General features: G+C 36.8%; 1 protein-coding gene across 1 annotated transcript in view; it reads right to left on the bottom strand.

Annotated features, from left to right (window-relative positions):
* Window positions 1-24,060, bottom strand: part of LOC112623709 (cytochrome b5 reductase 4) — a 111,048-nt gene that overhangs the window by 7,111 nt on the left and 79,877 nt on the right. The window contains exons 11-14 of the mRNA XM_025384324.1: window positions 18,907-19,047; window positions 17,262-17,414; window positions 13,375-13,525; window positions 12,985-13,071 (exon numbers count right to left, since the gene is read on the bottom strand). Coding sequence (XP_025240109.1) covers window positions 12,985-13,071; window positions 13,375-13,525; window positions 17,262-17,414; window positions 18,907-19,047 — 532 coding nt within the window. The remainder of the gene's footprint in view (window positions 1-12,984; window positions 13,072-13,374; window positions 13,526-17,261; window positions 17,415-18,906; window positions 19,048-24,060) is intronic.

Genomic DNA, 24,060 nt, shown 5'->3' with positions numbered 1-24,060 from the left:
AAGAGACCAAATAAGAGCAGCAGCAGAGGGCGAGAGAACCAGCCTCAGCTCTCCACACAGACTCTAGCCTCTAGGTCTTGTCCATTTGTGGAATGAGGTTGGGAAATAAGTCATCTCTTACATTTCTAATATTCTTTGATTTTATATTAAAAACACCTACAGGACTATGTTTTATTTCTTATCTTCAAGCTTCCCATTTAGTATCAGCAGCAACGCTAATCCACTCTATAGCCTCGCCAAAGGCTAATCCACAAAATAGCCTCCCCAAAGATACTCGCTATTTTTACCTTGCAAGCATTTAAAACTAAGACAGTTTTAAATAACCTCAGGATGTGATATTTGCTTACTGCTTCATGAGGGCAAGGTCCTTGTCTGTCTTGTTCAATACTGTATCCAGGCTTTGCTCAATAAAGTACACACAAAAAAAATGCCTTTTGAATAAAGAAATGTATTTACAAAGAGGCCATGTTGGCTAAAAATAAAAATTGTACTTAAAAGAACAAAGCCATGTGCTGGCATCCATAAAATTACATATAAAAATATATGTGAATTCATAAGTGTGTTTTTCTGGAAAAAAAAAAACATAATCTTTCTTTCATCAGATCAAAGGGCCAAAAGCAGCCATAAAACCACTGTCTTAAATTTCCAATTATACATAGATACTTGAATAAAATGTGGAAACTGTCCTGTTAAATTAAAGGATAAAAGATGCTCTCCTGTGGCTCTATTTCAAATGAGCCTATAACTGGAATAAAACTGCTAAATTAATACTGAAGTTTCTGTAGTCTGCCACAAGTACCTGGTCATAATTTTCCTTCACTGGGATGCTTTATAAAAAAGCCTAATCAGTGATATATTTTCTGCAGGTATATACTAAATGGTGATAAATAACAGATTCTTACATAAACGGTATAAACTTCTCATGTATTTTGTATTTATTCATATAATGGTCCCTTGACTATAATTTATGCAATCAATGGAAAAGGTGAACAGAAATAACGGCTGCAATTTAAGGATATTGTAAAGAGGCTGTTATCCTGCTTATCTCCTTTTCATAGGCTGAGAAAAGAGCTTAATCTGGAACAGGAGCATTCCCAAGTTAAGACTCAATAATTCTTTAATGAAAGATTTTTTTATATCAAAATACAGATAATTCCTGTGGAATCCTCTCTCCTGGCTTTTCTGAATGAAGGTCAACTTACTGTCTAAAGTAATTACAGCTTTGAGATGCCAGAGACAAGTGAGGGCACACAGTAAACATCCTGAAATTCCTCTATAATTTCAAAAGTGCCAAAAGGGGTTGGGACTCTTGAAGAGGTTACCTGAAAATAAATTCAGATTAACTCATAAAATACAAACTAATATGAAAGAGGGAGAGAACAGACCTGCTTCTGATGAGTGCCTATGCGATCTTAAATGTCAGTCTAAGTAAGCTTGTCAAAAAATTTATTTTAAGGTAGGCTGACAGTGATTTGAAATGACAAGTCTTGAAATACAAATGTATTCATTTAGCCTAAATCATTAGCAGTCATCCAATGACTTATTCCTTCCTCCTCTAGCCAATCAGCTTCGGCAACTTACCTCCTTCATATTTCTCACACAAAGTCCCTTACCTTCCCATTTTTAATGTCACAACTCCAGATCAGGTTCTTATATCTCTTCTCTAAAATACTACATTAACAGCCTTAGCCCTTAATCTATTTGATATACCATTGCCATATTAGTTCCCCTAAAAATCCTGATACAACTTTGCAACCTTTTTGCTTAAAAGCTTCAGTGATTCCTCACTGCCCACAGATTAGTATTTCAGCTTTTCCTATTTATTTATTTTTTTTTTTCTAGCTAAAGAAAATGTCTGCAACTGTAGTAAAAATTGCTATGTGCTCACAGGAAAAAAATCTCACAAAACTAGGAATCAAAATTAGATAAAACATATATAATTATGGAAACATTTTTAAAAATGAATCTAATGAAAGGAAACACTAGTATGCCTCCAGATGTTAGCAGTTATTCCATGAAAGCAGGCTAACTATCAAATAAATCTGTGACATACTGGGTTCAAAAAAGTTAAATATATTTCCTTAGAATTTCAGAAAGCCTTCAATATGCTAAGTTCAGAGTAAATCTTCAAGAAGGCACAGACTATTTCCCAAATGTATTCAATCATAGAGTCCATTCTGGGGAATACATTAACATTTCAAAGCACATATTCCAAGCAACACAACATCTGAGGAACATCTCCTGGAAGAAACCGAAAGTGCTATAAGGTTCCAGATTAGTGGGCTGCCTATCTGGGTACATAAGAGGTTAGGGAAAAAGAAACAGTTTCAGGTATCCTCTTCCATTTACTTCTGCTTCTGGCATCATCAGCTTAAATGGAACTGCCATATTGCTAGCCCCAATACTGACATCAGAAGACAAAAACATATAGTTCACAGAGCCTGTCAGCACTACAGGGAGATGAGCCGCAGTGTCACTGTGCCTTCTTCCTGTGTCTATCTATATAATATTTACTTCACATATGGATTACATTCAAGGTCTTTCATCACCTGATTTTAGCCTAGCTTGTTTCCTCAACTGTAAACAAAAAGGATCAGAAATGATAACTATGAAGATTCCTTCTAAAACTGATATAAGGTTTAATGGGTTTATTTTTACTTATTCTGCATCATTCTCCTTCATGCACAGTATTTATTTCAAAAAAACGACTCGACTCTGTTATTAAAACACTAGAATATACTGGCCCTCATGTCTTATGCAATCCCACTACCCAAATTTATTTTCCCACTCAGAGAAATGCTAATCATTTCCCAAAGCCCAGCTCAAAAGCCCCTTCTTCCATGAAGCTCTGATATTCCTACCCTCACAAAAATGGAATAAAATTCTTTTTACTAGATAGCTATGGTATGTTTTTTGTTCCTCTCAAGGCACAGACTTTACAGTCACTGATGTACTTTAGAACTTCACCACCACTAGGGTAGTCTTACTGATTTCTTATCTTTTTGTAAGGTCAAGCACATTTTGCAGATAGTGAGCACACAAATGTTTAAAGTGATGTTAATGGTCTTCTATCTTCTGTTGGTGCATATAAGTGGGTAAATAGTCCCCTTTCCTTTGTGACCCATTTCTGTGCTGCTTAGAATCCCTTTTTTCCTCCTCTTTCTTTTGCCCCAACTAACTTCCCAATCCACTCTAGTGTAAAAATAATGACACTAACAACATCACTGTTAATGACACTATCAGTGTTAATGTCATCATCAATGACAATGTAGGCTGGGTATAGTATTCTCTGCTAAGTGCTTTCATTTTTCAGAGGCTATTAGTCAAAATGTAACAGATGCTGGAGAGGATGTGGAGAAATAGGAATATTTTTACACGGCTGGTGGGAGTGCAAATTAGTTCAACCACCGTGGAAGACAGTGTGGCGATTCCTCAAGGATCTAGAACCAGAAACACCATTTGACCCAGCAATCCCATTACTGGGTATATACCCAAAGGATTATAAATCATTCTACTATAAAGACACATGCACATGTATGTTTATTGCAGCACTATTCACAATAGCAAAGACTTCGAACCAACCCAAATGCCCATCAATGATAGACTGGATAAAGAAAATGTGGCACATATACACCATAGAATACTATGCAGCCATAAAAAAGGATGAGTTCATGTCCTTTGCAGGGACATGGATGAAGCTGGAAACCCGCATTCTCAGCAAACTAAGACAGGAACAGAAAACCAAACACCCCATGTTTTCACTCATAAGTGGGAGTTGAACAATAAGAACACATGGACACAGGGAGGAGAACATTCCACACTGAGGACTGTTGTGGGGTGCGGGGTTAGGGATAGAATTAGGAGAAATACCTAATGTAGATGACGGGTTGATGGGTGCTGCAAACCACCATGGCACATGTATACATACGTAACAAACCTGCATGTTCTGCACATGTATCCCAGAACTTAAAGTATAATAGGTAGCAAGAGCCTTAAAACACTTTGACCCAATACTTCTTCTGATACATCTTTATCCTGAATAGTTAGAGGAAGTATTGAACAATTTCTAGTCACTATGTCAAATAATAGAGAATTGGTTAAATAAATTATGGTATGCTCCCATGACTGAATACAATGCAGTTATTCAAAATCATGGTATATTGCAGGATTTACTAACTGGCACGACTGGCACTTTGGGCTTGATAATTCTTTGTTGTAGGCGGGCTGACCTGTGAATTGTAAGATATTTTGTAGCAATCCTGGCCTCTACTGACTAGGTGTCAGTAACACCTCTTCCCCCAGTTGTGAAAATAAAAAATGTCTCCAGACATAAATGTTTCTGGGGTGGCAGAGTTGCTTAAGGTTGAAAACCACCTGTTGAAAATATTCTTTATGTAAAAAACACATAATACAATAAGTAGAAATGTAGTTATAAAAATTATAGTTAGTATGACTACATTATTTTAAATATACAAAACAAAAAGATAGGTATGCGTATGAATAGAAAGATACAGACCATAACATTAATAATTGTTCTTTGGGTGGCAGGATTATGGGTGATTTTTTTCTTATACCTTTTCTATATAAACATGTATTAATTTTATAAAGAGAAGGGAAAAATCAACAAATACTGTTATAAAAAATGTACCACTACCTTTACTAAAGATTAATGGTCTCCAAGAATGACTCATTTGAAACAAAAAGGAAAATACCTGTTATATTTATATACCATAAAATGTTTTCTAGAAGTCAACCTGTCAAGCTGTCCCACCTGTCCCACCCCTCAAAACTCATTCTACAAAAGCAGAGACATCACAGAGCTAGGGCATTCTGCTGATGGGAGCAGGTGGGCCAACGTGTACTGAATGAACTGAGCCTCAGAACACTGATCACATATTTGGGAGAAGGATAAGTGGAATTTAGTTTGATTTCAGTTTACATAATTAGTTAAATCCACTACTGCACATATTTGCCTTATGTTTTGTCTCATTTTTCATAAGAGAAAAAGTATAAGATTTTGCTAGACTTGGAAGGTGGTGAATGGAATCCCAATTGTTAGAACAGTCAAGTTTAATAACATATTTGGACAAAATTTGGGTACACATTTTTTTCTGTTCAGATTTCATACTTAATGACATGAAAATGAGACTGAAATAGAAAGAGTAATACTCTAAAAAGTATTTATGAAGTATCTATATTTTTGCAATTCTGAGGGCAGTAATTAGGGAAAATGAAGAGATGCATTCCCTGGGCTGCATGAGAAAAAAAGCGAACACAATATCTTATCACTGCTGGATCCATGTGTACAGGCACATAATAGATGTTACACATATTTCACGAATGAATGAATGAATGTCTGCTACAAACATACTAATTCTGGGCTAGGCACCTACATAGGCTAACTCACTGATTCCCATGTCCAAATGATTCTGTGGTGTAGGTATTAATGTTCGTTTTACAGATGGAAAAACTGAAGCTCAGCCAGATGAAGTAATTTGCCCAAGGCCAAGAGATTAATAACTTTCCATTATACAATTTTATTTTGAAGAATTCCATTTGCTAATTATATTATCTAGATAAACTCTGAGGACAAGCATAGCACGCTTGCTGAAAATATTTGATCATATGTCAGCCTCAGAATCCATAATTCTTATCCTTCTCCTTGTTCCACAAAGGATGGAGTAGAAGACTGGGACCTAAATATAGAGAGTAGGGTATTTCTCTTAACTACAAAATTTGTTTTTTAATATTTACAATTCAATGACAATTTAACCACAGAAGTGTGAAAAGTGTCTGTTCATATCCTTCACCCACACTTTTTGATGGGATTTTTTTTTTTTTTTTTTTTTTTCTGGTAAATCTGTTTAAGCTCCTTGTAGACTCTGGATATTAGCCCTTTGTCAGATGGATAGATTGCAAAATTTTTCTCCCATTCTGCAGGCTGCCTGTTCACTCTGATGATAATTTCTTTTGCTATGCAGAAGCTCTTAATTAGATCCCATTTGTCAATTTTGGCTTTTGTTGCAATTGCTTTTGGTGTTTTAGTCATGAAGTCTTTGCCCATGCCTATGTCCTGAATGGTATTGCCTAAGTTTTCTTCGAGGGTTTTTATGGTTTCAGATCTTACGTTTAAATCTTTAATCTATCTTAATTTTTGTATAAGGTGTAAGGAAGGGTCCAGTTTCAATTTTGCGCATATGGCTAGTCACTTTTCCCAATACCATTTATTAAATAGGGAATCCTTTCCCTATTGTTTGTCAGGTTTGTTGAAGATCAGATGGTTGTAAATGTGGGGCATTATTTCTGAGACCTCTATTCTGTTCCACTAGTCTATATATCCGTTTTGGTACCCGTACCATGCCGTTTTGGTTACTGTGGCCTTGTAGTATAGTTTGAAGTCAGGTAGCATGATGCCTCCAGCTTTGTTCTTTTTGCTTAGGACTGTCTTGGCTATACAAGCTCTTTTTTGGTTCCATATGAAATTCAAAATAGTTTTTTTCTAATTCTGTGAAGACAGTCAATGGTAGCTTGATGGGGATAGCATTAAATCTATAAATTACTTTGGGCAGTATGGCCACTTTCATGATACTGATTCTTCCTATCCATCAGCATGGAACGTTCTTCCATTTGTTTGTGTCCTCGCTTATTTCCTTGAGTAGTGGTTTGTAGTTCTCCTTGAAGAGGTCCTTCACATCTCTTGTAAGTTGGATTCCTAGATATTTTATTCTCTTTGTAGCATTTGTGAGGAGTTCACTTATGATTTAGCTCTCTATCATTGGTGTGTAGGAATGCTTGTAATTTTTGCACATTGATTTGGTATCCTGAGACTTTGCTGAAGTTGCTTATCAGCTTAAAGAGTTTTTGGGCTGAGATGATGGGGTTTTCTAAATATACAATCGTGTCATCTGGAAACAGAGATAATTTAACTTCCTCTTTTCCTATTTGAATATCCTTTCTTTCTTTCTCTTGCCTTATTGCCCTGGCCAGAACTTGCAATACTATGTTGAATAGGAGTGGTGAGAGGGGCATTCTTCTCTTGTGCTGGTTTTCAAAGGGAATGTTTCCAGCTTTTACCCATTCAGCATGATATCGGATGTGGGTTTGTTATAAATAGCTCTTATTACTTTGAGATATGTTCCATCAGTACCTAGTTTGTTTTTAGCATGAAGGGGTGCTGAATTTTATTGAAGGCCTTTTCTGCATCTATTGAGATCACCACGTGGTTTTTGTCATTGGTTCTGTTTTTGTGATGCATTACATTTATTGATTTGTGTATGTTGAACCAGCCTTCCATCCCAGGGATAAAGCCAATTTGATCATGGTGGAAAAGCTTTTTAATGTGCTGCTAGATTCAGTTTGCAATTATTTCATTGAGGATTTTTGCACTGATGTTCATCAGGGATACTGGTCTGAATTTTTCTTTGTTTTGTTGTGTCTCTGCCAGGTTTTGGTATCAGGATGATGCTGGCCTCATAAAATGAGTTAGGGAGGATTCCCTCTTTTTCTATTGTTTAGAATAGTTTCAGAAGGAATGGTACCAGCTCCTCTTTGTACCTCTGGTAGAATTCAGCTGTAAATCCGTCTGGTCCTGAGCCTTTTTTGTTTGGTAGACTATTAATTACTACCTCAATTTCAGAACTTGTTACTGATCTATTCAGGGATTCAACTTCTTCCTGGTTTAGTCTTAGCAGGGTGTATGTGTCCAGGAATTTATCCATTTCTTCTAGATTTTCTACTTTATTTGCATAGAGTTGTTTACAGTATTCTCTGATTGGTAGTCTGTATTTCTGTGGGATCAGTGGTGATCTCCCCTTTATCATTTTTTATTGTATCTATTTGATTCTTCTCTCTTTTCTTCTTTATTAGTATGGCTACCAGTTTATCCATTCTGTTAATCTTTTCAGAAAACCAGCTCCTGGATGCACTGATTTTTTGAAGGGTTTTTCATGTCTCCATTTCCTTCTGTTTTTCTCTGATCTTAGTTTATTTCTTGTTTTCTGCTAGCTTTTGCATTTGTTTGCTCTTGCTTCTCTAGTTCTTCTCATTGTGATGTTAGGGTGTCAATTTTAGATCTTTCTCGCTTTCTTCTGTGGGCACTTTGTGCTATAAATTTCCCTCTACATACTGCTTTAAATGTGTCCCAGAGATTCTGGCATGTTGTGTCTTTGTTTTTATTGGTTTCAAAGAACTTATTTATTTCTGCCTTAATTTCGTTATTTACGCAGTAGTCATTCAGGAGCAGGTTGTTCAGTTTCCATGTAGTTGTGTGGTTTTGAGTGAGCTTCTTAATCCTGAGTTCTAATTTGATTGCACTGTGGTCTGAGACACTGTTTGCTATGATTTCTGTTCCTTTGCATTTGCTGAGGAGTGTTTTACTTCCAAATATGTGGTCAATTTTAGAATAAGTGCTATGTGGTGCTGTGAAGAATGTATATTCTGTTGATATGGGGTGACGAGTTCTGTAGATGTCTATTAGGTCCACTTGGTCCAGAGCTGAGTTCAAGTCCTGAATATCCCTATTAATTTTCTGTCTCGTTGATCTGTCTAATATTGACATAGGGTGTTAAAGTCTCCCACTATTATTGTGTGAAAGTGTCTCTTTGTAAGTCTTTAAGAACTTGCTTTTTGAATCTGGGTGCTCCTGTATTGGGTGCATATACATTTAGGAAAGTTAGCTCTTCTTGTTGCATTAATCCCTTTAGCATTATGTAATGCCCTTGTCTTTTTTGGTCTTTGTTGGTTTAAAGACTGTTTTATCAGAGACTAGGATTGCAACCCCTGCTTTTTTTGTTTTGTTTTGTTTTGTTTTTTTGCTTTCCATTGGCTTGGTAAATCTTCCTCCATCCCTTTATTTTGAGCCTATGTGTGTCTTTGCATGTAAGATGGGTCTCCTGAACACAGCACACTGATGGGTCTTGACTCTATCCAATTTGCCAGACTGTGCCTTTTAATTGGGGCATTTAGCTCATTTACATTTAAGGTTAATACAGTTATGTGTGAATTTGATCTTGTCATTATGATGCTAGCTGGTTATTTTGCCCATTAGTTGACGCAGTTTCTTCATAGTTTCGATGGTCTTTACATTCTGCTTCATTTTTGCAGTGGCTGGTACCGGTTTTTCTTTTCCATATTTAGTGCTTCCTTCAGGGGCTCTTGTAAGGCAGGCCTGGTGGTGACAAAATCCCTCAGCATTTGCTTGTCTTTAAAGGATTTTATTTCTCCTTTGCTTATGAAGCTTAATTTGGCTGGATATGAAATTCTGGGTTAAAAACTCTTTTCTTTAAGAATGTAGAATATTGGCCCCCCACTCTCTTCTGGCTTCCAGGGTTTCTTCAGAGAGATCCCCTGTTATTCTGATGGGCTTCCCTTGTGGGTAACCCGACCTTCCTCTGTGGCTGCCTTTAACATTTTTTCCTTTATTTCAACCTTGGTGAATCTGACGATTGTGTGTCTTGGGGTTGTTCTTCTCAAGGAGTATCTTTGTAGTGTTCTCTTATTTCCTGAATTTGAATGTTGGCCTATGTTGCTAGGTTGGGGAAGTTCTCTTGGATAGTATCCAGAAGTGGTTTTCCAACTTGGTTCCATTCTCCCCGTCACTTTCAGGTACACCAAACGTAGTCCCATATTTCTTGGAGGCTTTGTTCATTCCTTCTCATTATTTTTTCTCTAATCTTGTCTTCTTGCTTTATTTCATTGAGTTGATCTTCAATCTCTGATATCCTTTCTTCCGCTTGCTCGATTCGGCTATGATACTTGTGTATGCTTCACAACGTTCTCATGCTGTGTTTTTCAGTTCCATCAGGTCATTTATGTTCTTCTCTAAACTGTTTATTGTAGTTAGATATTCCTCTAACCTTTTGTCAAGGTTCTTAGCTTCTTTGCATTGGGTTAGAACATGCTCCTTTAGCTCAGAGGAGTTTGTTATTACCCATCTGAAGCCTACTTCTGTCAATTTGTCAAACTCATTATCCGTCCAGTTTTGTTCCCTCGCTGGCAAGGAGTTGTGATCCTTTGGAGAAGAAGAGGCATTCTGGTTTTTGGCATTTTCAGCCTTTTTGCACAGGTTTTTCCTCATCTTCGTGGATTTATCTAGTTTTGGTCTTTGCTGTTGGTGACCTCTGGATGGAGTGTTGGCTTGGTCATCCTTTTTTTTCTTGATGTTGATGCTATTGCTTTCTGTTTGTTAGTTTACCTTATAACAGGCCCCTCTGCTGCAGGTCTGCTGGAGTTTGCTGGGGGTCCACTCTAGACCCTGTTTTCCTGGGTATCACCAGCAGAGGCTGAAGAATAGCAAAGACTGCTGCCTGTTCCTTCCTCTGGAAGCTTCATCCCAGAGGGCACCCGCCAAATGCCAGCCAGAGCTCTCCTGTATGAGGTGTCTGTCGACCCCTGCTGGGGGGTGTCTCCCCGTCAGGAGCCTCAAGGGTAAGGGACCCCCTTGAGGAGGCAGTCTGTCACTTAGCTGAGCTCAAGCGCTGTGATGGGAGATCCACTGCTCTCTTAAGAGCCAGCAGGCAGGAACGTTTAAGTCTGCTGAAGCTGTGCCCACAGCCGCCCCTTCCCCCAGGCACTCTGTTCCAGGGAGATGGGAGTTTTATCTATAAGCCTCTGCCTCTGATTGGGACTGCTGCCTTTCTTTCAGAGATGCCCTGCATAGAGAGGAGGAACCTAGAGAGGCGGTCTGGCTATCATGGTTTTTTAGCACTGTGGTGGGCTCCACCTAGTCCGAACTTCCCAGTGGCTTTTTTTTACACTGTGAGTGGAAAACCACTTACTCAAGTATCAGTAATGGTGGACGTCCCTCCCACTACTAGGCTCGAGTGTTCCCCGTTGACTTCAAACTGTTATGCTTGCAGTGAGAATTTCAAGCCAGTGGATCTTAGCTTGCTGGGCTCCGTTTGGGTAGGATCCACTGAGCAAGACCACTTGGCTCCCTGGCTTCAGCCCCCTTTCCAGGTGAGTGAATGGTTCTGTTTCTCTGGTTCCAGGTGCCACTGGGGTACAAAAAAACTCCTGCAGCTAGCTTGGTGTCTGCCCAAATGGCTGCCCAAGTTTGTGCTTGAAACCCAGGACCCTGGTGGTATAGGCACCCAAGGGAATCTCCTGGTCTGCAGGTTGCGAAGCCTATGGGAAAAGCGTAGTATCTGGGCTGGATAGCACAGTTACTCATGGCACAGTCCCTCATGGCTTCCTTTGGCTAGTGGAGGGAGTTCCCCAACCACTTGAGCTTCCCGGGTGAGGCAACACCCCACCCTGCTTCTGCTCACCCTCTGTGGGCTGCACCCACTGTATAACCAATCCCAATGAGATGAACCAGGTACCTCAGTTGGAAATGCAGAAATCACCCGTCTACTGTGTTGGTCTCACTGGGAGCTACAGACCAGAGCTGTTCCTATTTGGCCATCTTGCCTGGGAATCAACCAGTTTAAATTCTTTTAAACATTTACTTAAAAAAACAGAAGCTCTAACAGCGAAGACAGAAAACAAACATGTATATAGGGGTCCTCTATAACCACAATTCAAATGTCTGAGAGAGGGCTTCACAGGTTCCGAAGCATTTACATTATCTTCTCCAAAGCTCACAATAGCTTTATGAAGTAGAAAGACGTCATTGTTTTCTTTTGAAGTTAAAGAGGCCCCTAGAGGTAAATAATTTGTGAATAAAATTTCATGCTGGTGAGGAGCAGAATGGCAACTGGAATTTAGGTCTTTAGGCTTATTGATAAATGCTTCCAATTTTTCACTTTGAAAATGTGTTAAAAAATACTTGAAAAACTAAGAACTTGAACTTCTTTAAATAATTCTCTAAAATGACACACAACTACTTAAATATAGTAAATATTCTTAGGTTTATGTTTTTAGTATGTAAAGAATAAATACTTCAAGGACAAATAAGTTCAGGTGTCATCCTTAAGTCCAAAAGCCATTTATTAAAAGACAAAGTGGAGGATGATGGGAGACAGCAGGCAGGGAAAAATGGGAAAAGACCACAGCATTTCCTTATTATGGATATTCAGAAAATATTCAGAAGAACCTCGAGCCCCTGGACAGCTAACAAAGTTCTAAGGGCTTTACTCTTTCAAAAAGCCTAGAATTTTATCTATACCATCCTATCATACACATACGTATTTACTTCAGATCTTCTGTATAATTTATAAAGCCCTAAAATTCTTAGAAATAGCTTTTAATGATTATAGAAATGCTTTAGGAAGTATGATAGCTTATTCAATTCGCTTTTTGTAAAAAGATTGTTCTGAACTTCCTACTGCTATCAAATCTTTTTAGGGGAAATGGAGCACATATTCATTTAAATTATCTTCTTATTTTAGTTTACTGGGCTCTTTAATCAATAAAATAAGTTTTTACTTTTGTTATCCTTTCTGTCCCATTCCACTACTGAGTTCAGCTTGACTAGAACTTTTTTCTATTGTCTATACCAGCACTTCCCAAAGTGGGTACCAAGGATCACTAGTGATAGAGCGAAGAAGCGTTAATGCAAACAAACAAAAGTAAAGGGAATTTTGCTAAACAATGCATAAAAAATTCCTGTCTTGGAAAGTCACAAAGGATACTAACATATAAAAAGCCTTAGAAATCCCATACCATGTTTAATTCTGCTTAATCCATTCTCACCAAATTTTTATTTTATCAGCCCCATTATAACAAGAAAAATCTTGCATTACCAAACTGGCTACATTGCAACATTTTCAGTGAAACCCAACTCAGTATAAATCACATAACATGATCATAAAGTCCAACATGCATCTTAGTGACACATATATAAGGTTGCCTAGATCTTGCCAGACAGTGTTTCTTTGAGGAAAGGGGAACATTTAACATGATTTTCAGTTAGAGAATTATCGGTTTATTTTTTTTCTTTGAAGGAGCTTCCTGGCCAATCAAAGCTCCAACCAGACAAGTTAAGGCCTAGATTTACTACACAGGTATAAAAAACTAAACACAGAGCTAATATCAGTTTAATACCTTTTATCTTTAAATGCTAATTTCTCCAATTGGCTTCTCCAAATTATATCATCCTCTGTTTTATTGAAGAACATCAGCTTCACTTTCCTTAAAAGAAAAACAAAAACTCAGAAATAACTAATTAATTACATGTAAAATATGCACAAATGGCAAGTCTAAAGTGAACCAGCGTGAATGTTTTAGTGCCCAGTAGGTAATTAAAAATCATCAAAAACTGAAATGAGATAAAAGAACCTACTTAATACCTAGGATTAGAGGAGGCAGAGTAAGAAATGATGAATGAGGAAATGGTAACATGTCTATTAAGGTCCAGTGAGTAATCAACTTAGAATACCTTATACTAATATAACAGCCTCAAAAAGGATAGTAATTAGAGACAAAATTACATACCTGAGACTGGGTATATCAGTCAAAGCATAATTCAGTATTTTAACCATTGGAGTGAAGCCTGTTCCAGCTGCCAACAAAAAGAGATCTTCTAATTCTTGGAACTTGGATATTTTAAAATTGCCCTCAGGACTGCTTACAGAAACAAAATCTCCTAAACAATGAAATACAAACTAAATCAGAAAAAAAAACACAAACAAAACAAAAAACCCAGCCGGGAAATTAAGAAGCCAAAAGTAACTGAATTTAAAACACTAAGGAGTAACAGTATAAATACTTAACTTGCAGACTATGTATCAGTCTTTAAGATAAATAAGTAGTCTTAAGGATACTCATTAGGCCCCTAAGTATGTCTGAATTATATCATTACAGTCAAACTAATAATGAGGTTTTATGGTATAATTTCCCACCACTATTTTCCCAAACCATCAGAAGTCTGAAATTTACAAACTACTGCAAAGTACTTATCCACAAATTATCAATAAAGGATTGATTGCTAAACTAAATTTTAAGTACCTCAAAAGCAGAGTCCACATATATCTGTCTTACATGGTACAGAGTAAAGAATAGATATTCACTATTTACATATTGATTATTAACCATAGTAACAGGATTAGTAGGAGAGAAAATTGAAATAGAAATGTATTCTAAAATCTTATGTTGATAAACATACCAACTTCTCTTCCACCAAATTTTTGAAAAGACCTATTAATTAAGAAAGGCTGTTCTGAGTTTAATTCCCATAAAAACAAAGCAAGATCAGAAATGCAGTCAACTATACTTAGAGCATGCCACTTTCCAATCTAGCATCAACACATTTGAGAAATCAGTGCCCATTTTCTACAGTCCAGTTGATATAATCACCATGTACCATTCATATAAGAAAATTATCTTTAGGACTAGATTCAGAAACTTGAAATGTAATCTTAAAAATGAAAAATAAAGCTGTGTATAATTTTTGAATGATTTAAAATACTCCATTTTAAAATGCTTGGATGCTCACAATTTTTCCTTTGTTTTCCATTGCAGGATAGTAAGAATCTTGCAGTAGTTGATGAAGTAAGTATTTGAAAACAGGGCTGGGTGTAGTGGCTCACGCCTGTAATCCCAGCACTTTGGGAGGCCAAGGCAGGTGGATCACCTGAGGTCGGGAGTTCAAGACCAGCCTGACCAACATGGAGAAACCCTGTCTCTACTAAAAACACAAAAAATTAGCTGGGCATTGTGGCACATGCCTGTAATCCCATCTACTCGGGAGGCTGAGGCAGGAGAATCGCTTGAACCCAGGAGGCGGAGGTTGCTGAGGCAGGAGAATCGCTGGAACCCAGGAGGCGGAGGTTGCGGTGAGCCGAGATCGTGCCATTGTACTCCAGCCTGGGCAACAAGAGCAAAACTCCGTCTCAAAAAAAAAAAAAAACAAAAAAAAAACAAACAAAAAAAACCAAAAAAAACCCCCAAACAATAGAAGCTCCTTGTTATAGTTTGAAAAACACTGTAAGATTAGAATGTCCTTAGGAAAGCCAGATGGTTGTTTACTAAAGAAGCCTCAGAGGACAGTATTAACTTGGTAACTTTTACCCACAGCCCAGTCTTTCCAATGCTAACAAAATTGATTAGACTCATGTAAGATAACTGATGCTAATCAAATTCAGAAGAGATTAAAGCACACATGCCAGAATGGCACAGCTGGGGTTACATGTATCTAGTGACCTGAACATTACATGTCCCATTGGGGATATCTTGTTTCCAGTATCAGAACACATGGAAAGCCAAATTAATCATGTAAAATCATGCTGCTTAGTGAACATGGGATTGAAACAGAGATGGATAATTGCATGGGTTCATTCATTTAATGTACAACTCTCTAAGTGACACAAATATTTGTGCCATGTTGAGCCTCCCTAAATGAAGCTGAAATAATACTTCATCTTGTTCTTTGAGCTTCCCTTTCCACACTCTAGGACAACTCTTCACCCTGCTATGTTTGCAAAAATCTCCATAAATAGGCTGTAATACCATTCCTTAAGTTTCCACTTATTGTATTATAATTATGTGTCAGTCCTTCTTTCACAAGGTGACAGTCACCTTCACTAGGTTTGTAGGTACTCCAAAATACTTCAGGTTCAAATTCATATAAAATATTTTGGTTTATGTAACCAAGGATGACTAATCATCTCTCTTATGTGAAGTAGATATAATTAGCAGAATCATATCTACTACATTTCAGAGTGTAATGTAATTTTGTTTATTTCCAAATTTCAGTAATCCACTTCACTGATATCCCAAAATATTGCTAATGCTGCCTTGGAAAGAGGAACACTTTTGCCATTAGGTAAAAAGCAGTGAAAAGAAAATACAGAAAAAGGAGTAAGAGACACCAAAAGGGAGCAGAAGCAAGGGAAGTTTTTAAATCTTAATATATCTCATTATAGTTATTTATTCATTCTTTCAAAGTACCTTTACTGGCTGGGCACAGTGGCTCACACCTGTGATCCCAGCACTTCGGGAGGCCAAGGTGGGCCAATCACCTAAGGTTAGGAGTTCAAGACCAGCCTGGCCAACATAGTGAAAACTCATCTCTACTACTTAGTCAGCGTGGTGGTGTGTGCCTGTAATCCCAGCTACTTGGGAGGCTGAGGCAGAAGAATCACTGAACCCAGAAGGCAGAGGTTGCAGTGAGCTGAGATCAAGCCACTGCACTCCAGCCTGGGCGGCAGACCGTCTCAAAAATAAAACAAACAAACAAAAAAACAAAGTACATTTACTGACAGCCTATTATGTACCAACTGCCATGCCAGGTGTTGGAAATACAAAGATAAGACAATTTCTGCTCCTAAACTCAGTCTTCTAATTGAGGAATATATTTATTCTTATAACAGAGCTATGAATAAACTGTTGTTATTGAGGGTTTCAGGGGAGGAAGAGGGCTCCATAAAGTGATATTCTGTTTGGGTCTTTTTATTTATTTTTATTTATTATTATTATTTTTTTGAGAGTCTCGCTCTATTGCCCAGGCTGGAGTACAGTGGCATGATCTTGGCTCACCGCAACCTCTGCCTCCCGGGTTTAAGTGACTCTTCTGCCTCAGCCTTCCAAGTAGTTGGGATTACAGATGCGCGCCACCATACCTGGCTAATTTTTCTATTTTTAGTAGAAACGGAGTTTCCCCATGTTGGCCAGGCTGGTCTCAAACTCCTGACCTCAAGTGATCTGCCTGCCTCAGCCTCCCAAAATGCTGGGATTACAGGCATGAGCCACCACACCCAGCCCATGTTTGGGTCTTTTTAAAAAAGTACTTGACAGGTAAAGAAAAGGTTGATGGGCATCTTGGGTGTGGCAACTGCATGTAACTGTGAATGAGGATGACAAATCTGTGGAACTCTGAGTAGCACAAGTATTTTTGTATAGCAAGAGATGAAGCTGGAGAGATTATCAATGTCTATGCAGGTCATGCAATATAGATAATGGGGACCCATCAGAGGTTTCAAAGCTGCAAAGCAGCTAGGGGCAATTGTGAGAAAACAGTTAGAAGCCAACAAAGATATGATGAAGGCTTACTATAAGACAGTGGCAGAAGAGGTAGCTGAAAAAGCCATTGAGATGTATACTCAACAAAATTTAGTGGCTGACTGGACTGGGAGAGAGAAAGTGGGAAGAAACAAGGCTGATTTGAGTTTCCAGATTGGATCAAGGATGAACAGTGATGCTGCAAATAATTAAAACAGGGAATATAGAGGAAGGCCATGCTGGGTGGGACAAAGAGAAGATAACTTTGGTTGTAGACATGTTGAGTTAAAGATATTTGATAGACTCCTACATGGAGATAACGAGAGGGCAATCTGATCCAATCTAGAGCACAAATGAGGTTACAAAAATGTAACAATACTAACCAATCTGAAGACGATCAAGCTCTGGTGTGAAGAGTCCAGTGTGATAGATTTTTATCAAAAAATAGATGTATTTATTGTTGGGAAGAACTGGTTCCTTGAACTCTGAGAGTAAGGAACCAGATACAGGTGTATATGGCTTTACTATTTCTGTACCTAGAAAAAAAAAATCACAGCAAAAAAATTAAACTCTAAAAATCCAAAAACCTCTTAATGAAGATGAAACGTCCAAATTTTATGATACCATCAGTATATATTTAAAACTATATACCTAATGGGTATATAATTCTAATGATTTTTCTATATGTATATAGTATATACGTATATATACCCCAAGCCTGTATGTGCCGAAACAATTTTCACAAATCAATATTGTACCCATAATATAAACAATGTTTTTATTATGTATAGTCTAATTTAATAGAAATATATGGTAATAAGTTTAGACAACCACCTATTCCATCAGCAAATAAACTTTGTAATGGGCCACAACAAAAACTGCATCAAAAAGTTACCATGGAGATGTTAAAAAAAGTATTTACCTTATAATTTTAATTATACACCAAATTTTTAAAAATGGTTACTGATGACCAGTGGGATCATTTAGGGGAGAAAAAGGAAGAAATTTCACTTTTTACTTCATGTACTTTAAATTGTTTTAATATTTTAACATATTACATATTACTTTGGTAACTGAATAAAAAGAATGTTAATCCAGCTACTTCTAAGAATATATTATTTTCTTAAAGAGTAAAATAAATAACTCATTTTATTTTAGGTAGCCAAATCCCAAAGAGAAGAATCATCACATGTTTGAAAGACCAAAAATTTTATGCATGGCTCCTTAATGTATACAAAATACATATATTAATTAAAATGCATTGGCAATAACTGGAGAAGATACCAGCTCTTGAATTAGGTAACTAGGCATTAGTGATGAAAAAGAGAAAACCAGCCATTAGTGATGAAAAACAGAAAACCTTAACAGTGCCTCATCATAATGTATCTACTAAGACCTAGCTGGTAACATTTTAGACAATTGCCGGAAACACTACAGCTGACAGGAGAATTTTACTGTTTGCAGCTTCAAAAGGCGAAGAAAATGTTGGACATCAATAACAAGGGTATTCAAAACAAGTGAGGTAAATTTAGGATAAAAACGAAAGAAAGAAGAATTCATATTTATACATTTATAGAGCTTCTTATACTGGTAGCACAAAGAATAAAATCATTTCCAATCATTCACTCATTTTAAATTTTATAGATTCAACTTCATAAATGATACACCCCTAAGTAGCTACTAAGAGACACCAGTATGAGCTTCTAGTAGTTGTCTTCACGGAAGACTATTTGTGCAGTCTCTCATCTCTTTCCTTTAGGGTTTTGTTAGTCATAAATTACAATGCTGGTGGAATCATCTGTCTAAACTACCGGCAATATCTTTGTTCCACATGATAATATGGTCCAGCTATAGTTCCAACATGTAGAACATGTTGCAGTCACAAACCTAGATTCTGACTATCACTAAATCTAGCTGCCTGGAAACATTTATTAATAACTTAAATGGTTGTTTTCTAGAAAGAATAGTACTGATTTTGAACTGCTTATAAAAGAAGAAAATGTGTCCCAAAGCCTCTATTCACCTTACCTGTAATAGGTAGCTTGAGGTAAACATGTTGCCCAATGGGCACTTGAAGATGAGTGCTTGGTGGCAGCATCAAACAGAAAAGCCTCGTATCATGAGTAACATTTTCCTTGGAAATTAACTGGCACTTTCTGTAGTACAAACCTAAAAAGTGATTCATTTTCTCTTATTGATACATAAGTTAATAAGAAGTAATACTAAACCACTGAGAAAGCACACACTCAGCTTCTGTTTTCTAGAAAGCTTCAACTTCACTAAAATGCCTATACATTTAAAAAATTAATCAATATTTTAAGGTTAATTTTTCCATTTTATTTCCTGAGATATCTGTTGACCAAGACCTGTAAATACTTCAATAACTTGAAAGATGAACTTAATGAGTGTTATTTCCTCACATCTGTTATTATAGCATGTTAAGCCATTATGTCCTAAAAAAAAAAAAAACAAAAAAACCCTAATTTTATTTGATAATGAATACGTTTACATTGTAAAGTCTTTAAAAAAAAATTTTTTTTTAAGAGATGAGGTTTCACTATGTTGCCCAGGCTAGTGTCAAACTTCTGGACTCAAGCAGTCCATCCACCCTGGCTTCCCAAAGTGTTGTGATTACAGGCATAAGCCACCATACATTCTAAAATCTTTTCTTACACAATGGAAAAGTCCTGAAGCTCAAGCCTTTAAGGCTTAACAACAGTAGCACTATTAAGCAATTTTAGAATATCTCTTTGACAAAGGCAAGAAGATATACATTCTTGTGTCTCTATGTTTGTGTGTATGTATTTTATATATATGATTAGAGAACATTTTAACTGTCACAAAATGATTAAAATAAAAATTTTTATGCTTAAAGGTGTAGCTTTTGGTATATGGAAAATTAATATAAGTGAAAGGCTGAAGATGGTAGGATTAGGATTATGGTACTAATATACAAATAGATAAAAAGAATCAAATATTTTTATAAATACTAGAGAAATTTGAAATTAATATCCCAAGCTCAGAAAATATTGTTTGTATACAGAGCAAATAATACCATTTGAATTAGAAGAATTTATTATAGAAGTTCTGAAATAATTAAGATTTTCACTTGTAAATTCTCTTTGAACATAAATAGCATATCAGAATAATGTGAAGATATTAACTTTTTATTTCCTCTCTCAAAATAGTATTTACAGAGATGTAAAGGAATAAACCCTGATAATATATTTCTTATTCTAGTTATTCTCTTCTTTTAACCCAAAAATATTCAAGTAGGTGCAGAAATATTTTCTCTAGATCTTAGAAAGTGAAGAGCCAACAGCTAATAATCAACACTTAGTGGAAAACTGAAATTCACATATAATCCTAAGAAATCATTTTAGTCACAAGTGAATCCAACTTCCCTTCTCTCTTTTGCTCCCCACAGATCAGTCACTCAATTTTCCACCTGCTATCATGGTAGCAGTAAGTATATAAGCTTAGACTACATCACTTTATGCAAAGACCCTGGAGTATCACTAGAGGTCACCTCACTCTAGTGCCAGGGCACAAGTTTGGACCAGATTACGGCTAATAGTCCACCCTAAAGTTATCCTGGAAGGCCTAACAAGCACTGGCCTAACCAAAGGGTCAAAGGACATAGGCCCATGCACAAAGAGAAATGAAGGTGCAAATGATCTCTTTATTTGTTTTTCCAGACCCTTTCTGGAACCCACAGTAAGAATACAACTAGAGACCCACATACTATATACATATAAATATTTAACAGTTATAAATCAGACAAATAACTGTCAAAGTATGTTCTATGCTATATCTTGAAATATACAGCTTCACAAGGTCCTAGAAGGCTAGGTTCAAATTTGGGATTCTTAAACTCCTCAGAATATCAGTGAGATGGCAGAGGAATGAGACCTGCACTCCCACTGCCTGCCCCCATTGTCTTTTCATCCTTGGCTGTCTGACTCTGAGTAGGGGCTTAAATGGGTATGGATACATTAACCCACAGGCTCAAGCTCATGCACTAGCTTTTCACATAAACAGCCCTGGCCACTCCTTGGATAGAAGTAGATTTGGGGTCGTTTGGGCAGGGAATTCCATGGTTCTAGATACCTAGAGGGTGAAGTTGAAAGAAAGAGGATGAGCTCCAGGTGGATACTTCGTGGTCTTGTAATACTCCTTACCTTGTGGGAGGGGTATGGCTGTGGCTGGAGATAGTCATGTGGGGCTCTCCAAGTGTGGAACCCAGGGCAGGTGCCCTTCTTGCGCAGGTCTAAGGACCACAGTGTTGTTTTCTTCTAATAAAATCTAGTGCATATCATTTTGATAACTTTACAGCTAGATGAAAATGCTCACCTTCTGGACTGACAATTTCTACTCTAGCATTTGCTAGAAAAGTTTGCTATAGTAACTATGCAACTCTCCAATGATATTTAAAACACAAGGAAATACTGGGTTACAGTGATTTACTGACTTTCCTTGTTAGAGAGTTGACACAGCATTCTTGTTATTTAACACTACTGAGATAATTTCAATGTTTTACCCACAAAAGGCTGACTATAATTTCAAAAGAACATCCTAACTATAGGTTCTAAGAATTTTAAGAAAGTTTTCATCTTTCAATTGCATCAAGGAGAAAGATAGCACAGACAGATGGGAACTGCAGTATATAAGATAAGAAAAAAGTATAAAGTAGATGGCACTAACTACTTCAGTCTGCACAATGCCATTATTTAACTGTCGGCTTTTTGGCTTTCTAAGCACAGGTAATTATACTAAAAAATGAGAAACTGAAAATAAAGAGAGTAAAACAAAAACAAGACAAAAACATTACTGCCCCAAATACCTAACTTATTTGAATTAAATACATACAATTAATATTGAGATACTCAGGGTAAGGCTGAAATACTGAGGATAATAAGACTATTTGAGCATACTTTTTTCTTAATGTTAAAAAGAAACTGTATTTTCCCTTTTAAAAAATAGAATTTCACAAGGCCAAAACAGAAAACACAGGTAAAGTCTTCAATGGGAGACAGAAGAGAAAGAGAAGACTGCACTAGGAGTCCACACTGCCTTCAACTGGCTTCTCCTTCTTGCACTTTTGAAGCACTTAGTTACTCTTACTTTCCCTGCTGGAAACAGAAGCTTATAGAAGTTAAAAAGCTTGTCCAACATCTCAGGGCATCTAGAAAAGATGTGGGATGGAGTAAGAAGCTATTAGGGTTTCTTGTCCCAACTCAGTAGGCCTTGTTTAAAAAGTTTGAGAACATGATTAGTAATTATTAGTAGCCAATCACTATAGACAAGTTGTGGATGCAATGAAAAAGCTCTCGAAGGAAATTTAAAGTCCTACTTCAGTGAGCACATGAATGATACGATAAGAAAGCAAAATAGCCTTATTGCTGATCTGTAGAAAGTTTGAGTGGTCTGGATAGATGAAACCAGCCAGAACACTCCCTTAAGCCAAAAACCTGATCCACAGCAAGGTCCTAACTCTCTTCAATTCTAGGAGGGCTGAGAGAGGTGAGGAAGCTATAGAAGCAAAGTCGGAAGCTAGAAGAAGTTGGTTTATGAGGTTTAAAGAGAGAAGTTATCTTCATGACATACATCTCCACCAGAGTTCTTGGGTGACTAGGTGCATTGTCAATGAATCACAACAATTCGAAAGGAATCTTTTTTTTTCCACATAGTAAGTCTCAACAGTGGGCTTCAAATATAGAAGTTTCACCATTCTAGATGCCATTAAGAACATTTGAGATTTATGGGAGGCAGTCAAAATAGCAACATTAACAGGAATTTGAAAGGTGATTCCAATTCCCACGGATGGCTTTGAAGGGTTCAAGACTTCAGTGGAGCAAGTAACTGCAGATGTGGTAGAAATACAGCAAGAGAACTAGAATTAGAAGTGGAGCCTGAAGATGTGACTGAATTGCTGCAATCTCATGATAAGACTTGGAACAGATGAGGAATTGCTTCCTAGGGATGAGCAAAAAATGTGGGTTATTGAGATGGAATCTACTCCTGGTAAAGATGCTGTGAAATGTTGTTGAAATGACAACAGATAATTTAGAATGATACATAAACTTAATTGATAAAACAGCAACAGAGTTTGAGAGGACTGACTCCAATTTTGAAAGCAGTTTTATTGTGAATAAAATGTTATCAGAGAATCTTTTGTGAAAGAAAGGGTAATCGATGTGGGCAAACTTCATTTTTTCTTAAGAAATTACCACAGCTACCCCAACCTTCAGCAACCACCACCCTGATAAGTCACCAATCATTAGCATCGAGGCAAGACTCTCCACCAGCAAAAAGATTATGATTCACTGAAGACTCAGATGATTGTTAGCATTTTTAAGGAATATATTGTTTTTTAAATTAAGATGTGTAAGTTGTTGTTTAGACATAATGCTATTGCATACCTAACAGACTACAGTATAATGTAAATATAACTTTTACATGCACTGGGAAACCAAAAACATGGTGTGACTTGCTTTATTGTGATACTCCATTGCGATGGTCTGGAACCCAACCCACAACATCTCCAACATATGCCTGTAAGTGGCTGTTCACATATCAAAATTGTGAGACCTTTCTTTTTTTTTTTAATCTTGTTTCCTAAGACAATTGACTGGGTTATTTGTTGGCAAATCTTTAAAATTAACTTTGTTTGGTGATCCAAGACTCCACATTAAAGACAATTATCAATTAAGATAAAAATGCTAATGTTACCTTGTGTATAGAAATAGCAATTCAATTATCTATTGATTTCTGACCCTTATTAGAGAAGTTCCTCAGCCATCTCTTTCTCTATTGCTTTCTCTCCCCCTGCCTCTTTCTCCCACATAACCCCCACAGCTACTCACTCATAATCTTCATTTCCGGGAAGAAAAAAATTAATTGGAAGCATCACACTTATAAATTATATGGGTTCAATTCATACAATTTAAAATATTGACCTACTACATCTGGATTGAAGGTAAAAATGAAAGTTTCTCTTCTCTGGTTGATGTTCTTTCTGATATATGAATCCTTCATGTAAGGATCTTCTAGATTTGACATGAGAAAACATTATATTAAAAGTTTTTCAACTTATATGCTTGTTTTCAAATTCTTTTAGCTAAGAAAGTAGTAAGACACAGCCAGCATACTATTGTCATAAAGTCAATAATTACAGCAATA

Source organism: Theropithecus gelada, chromosome 4 (genome assembly GCF_003255815.1).
Source record: "Theropithecus gelada isolate Dixy chromosome 4, Tgel_1.0, whole genome shotgun sequence".
Taxonomy (NCBI): Eukaryota; Metazoa; Chordata; class Mammalia; order Primates; family Cercopithecidae; genus Theropithecus; species Theropithecus gelada.
The sequence above is the reverse complement of the archived record's forward strand: the minus strand, read 5'-3'. Positions and strand labels throughout refer to the sequence as shown.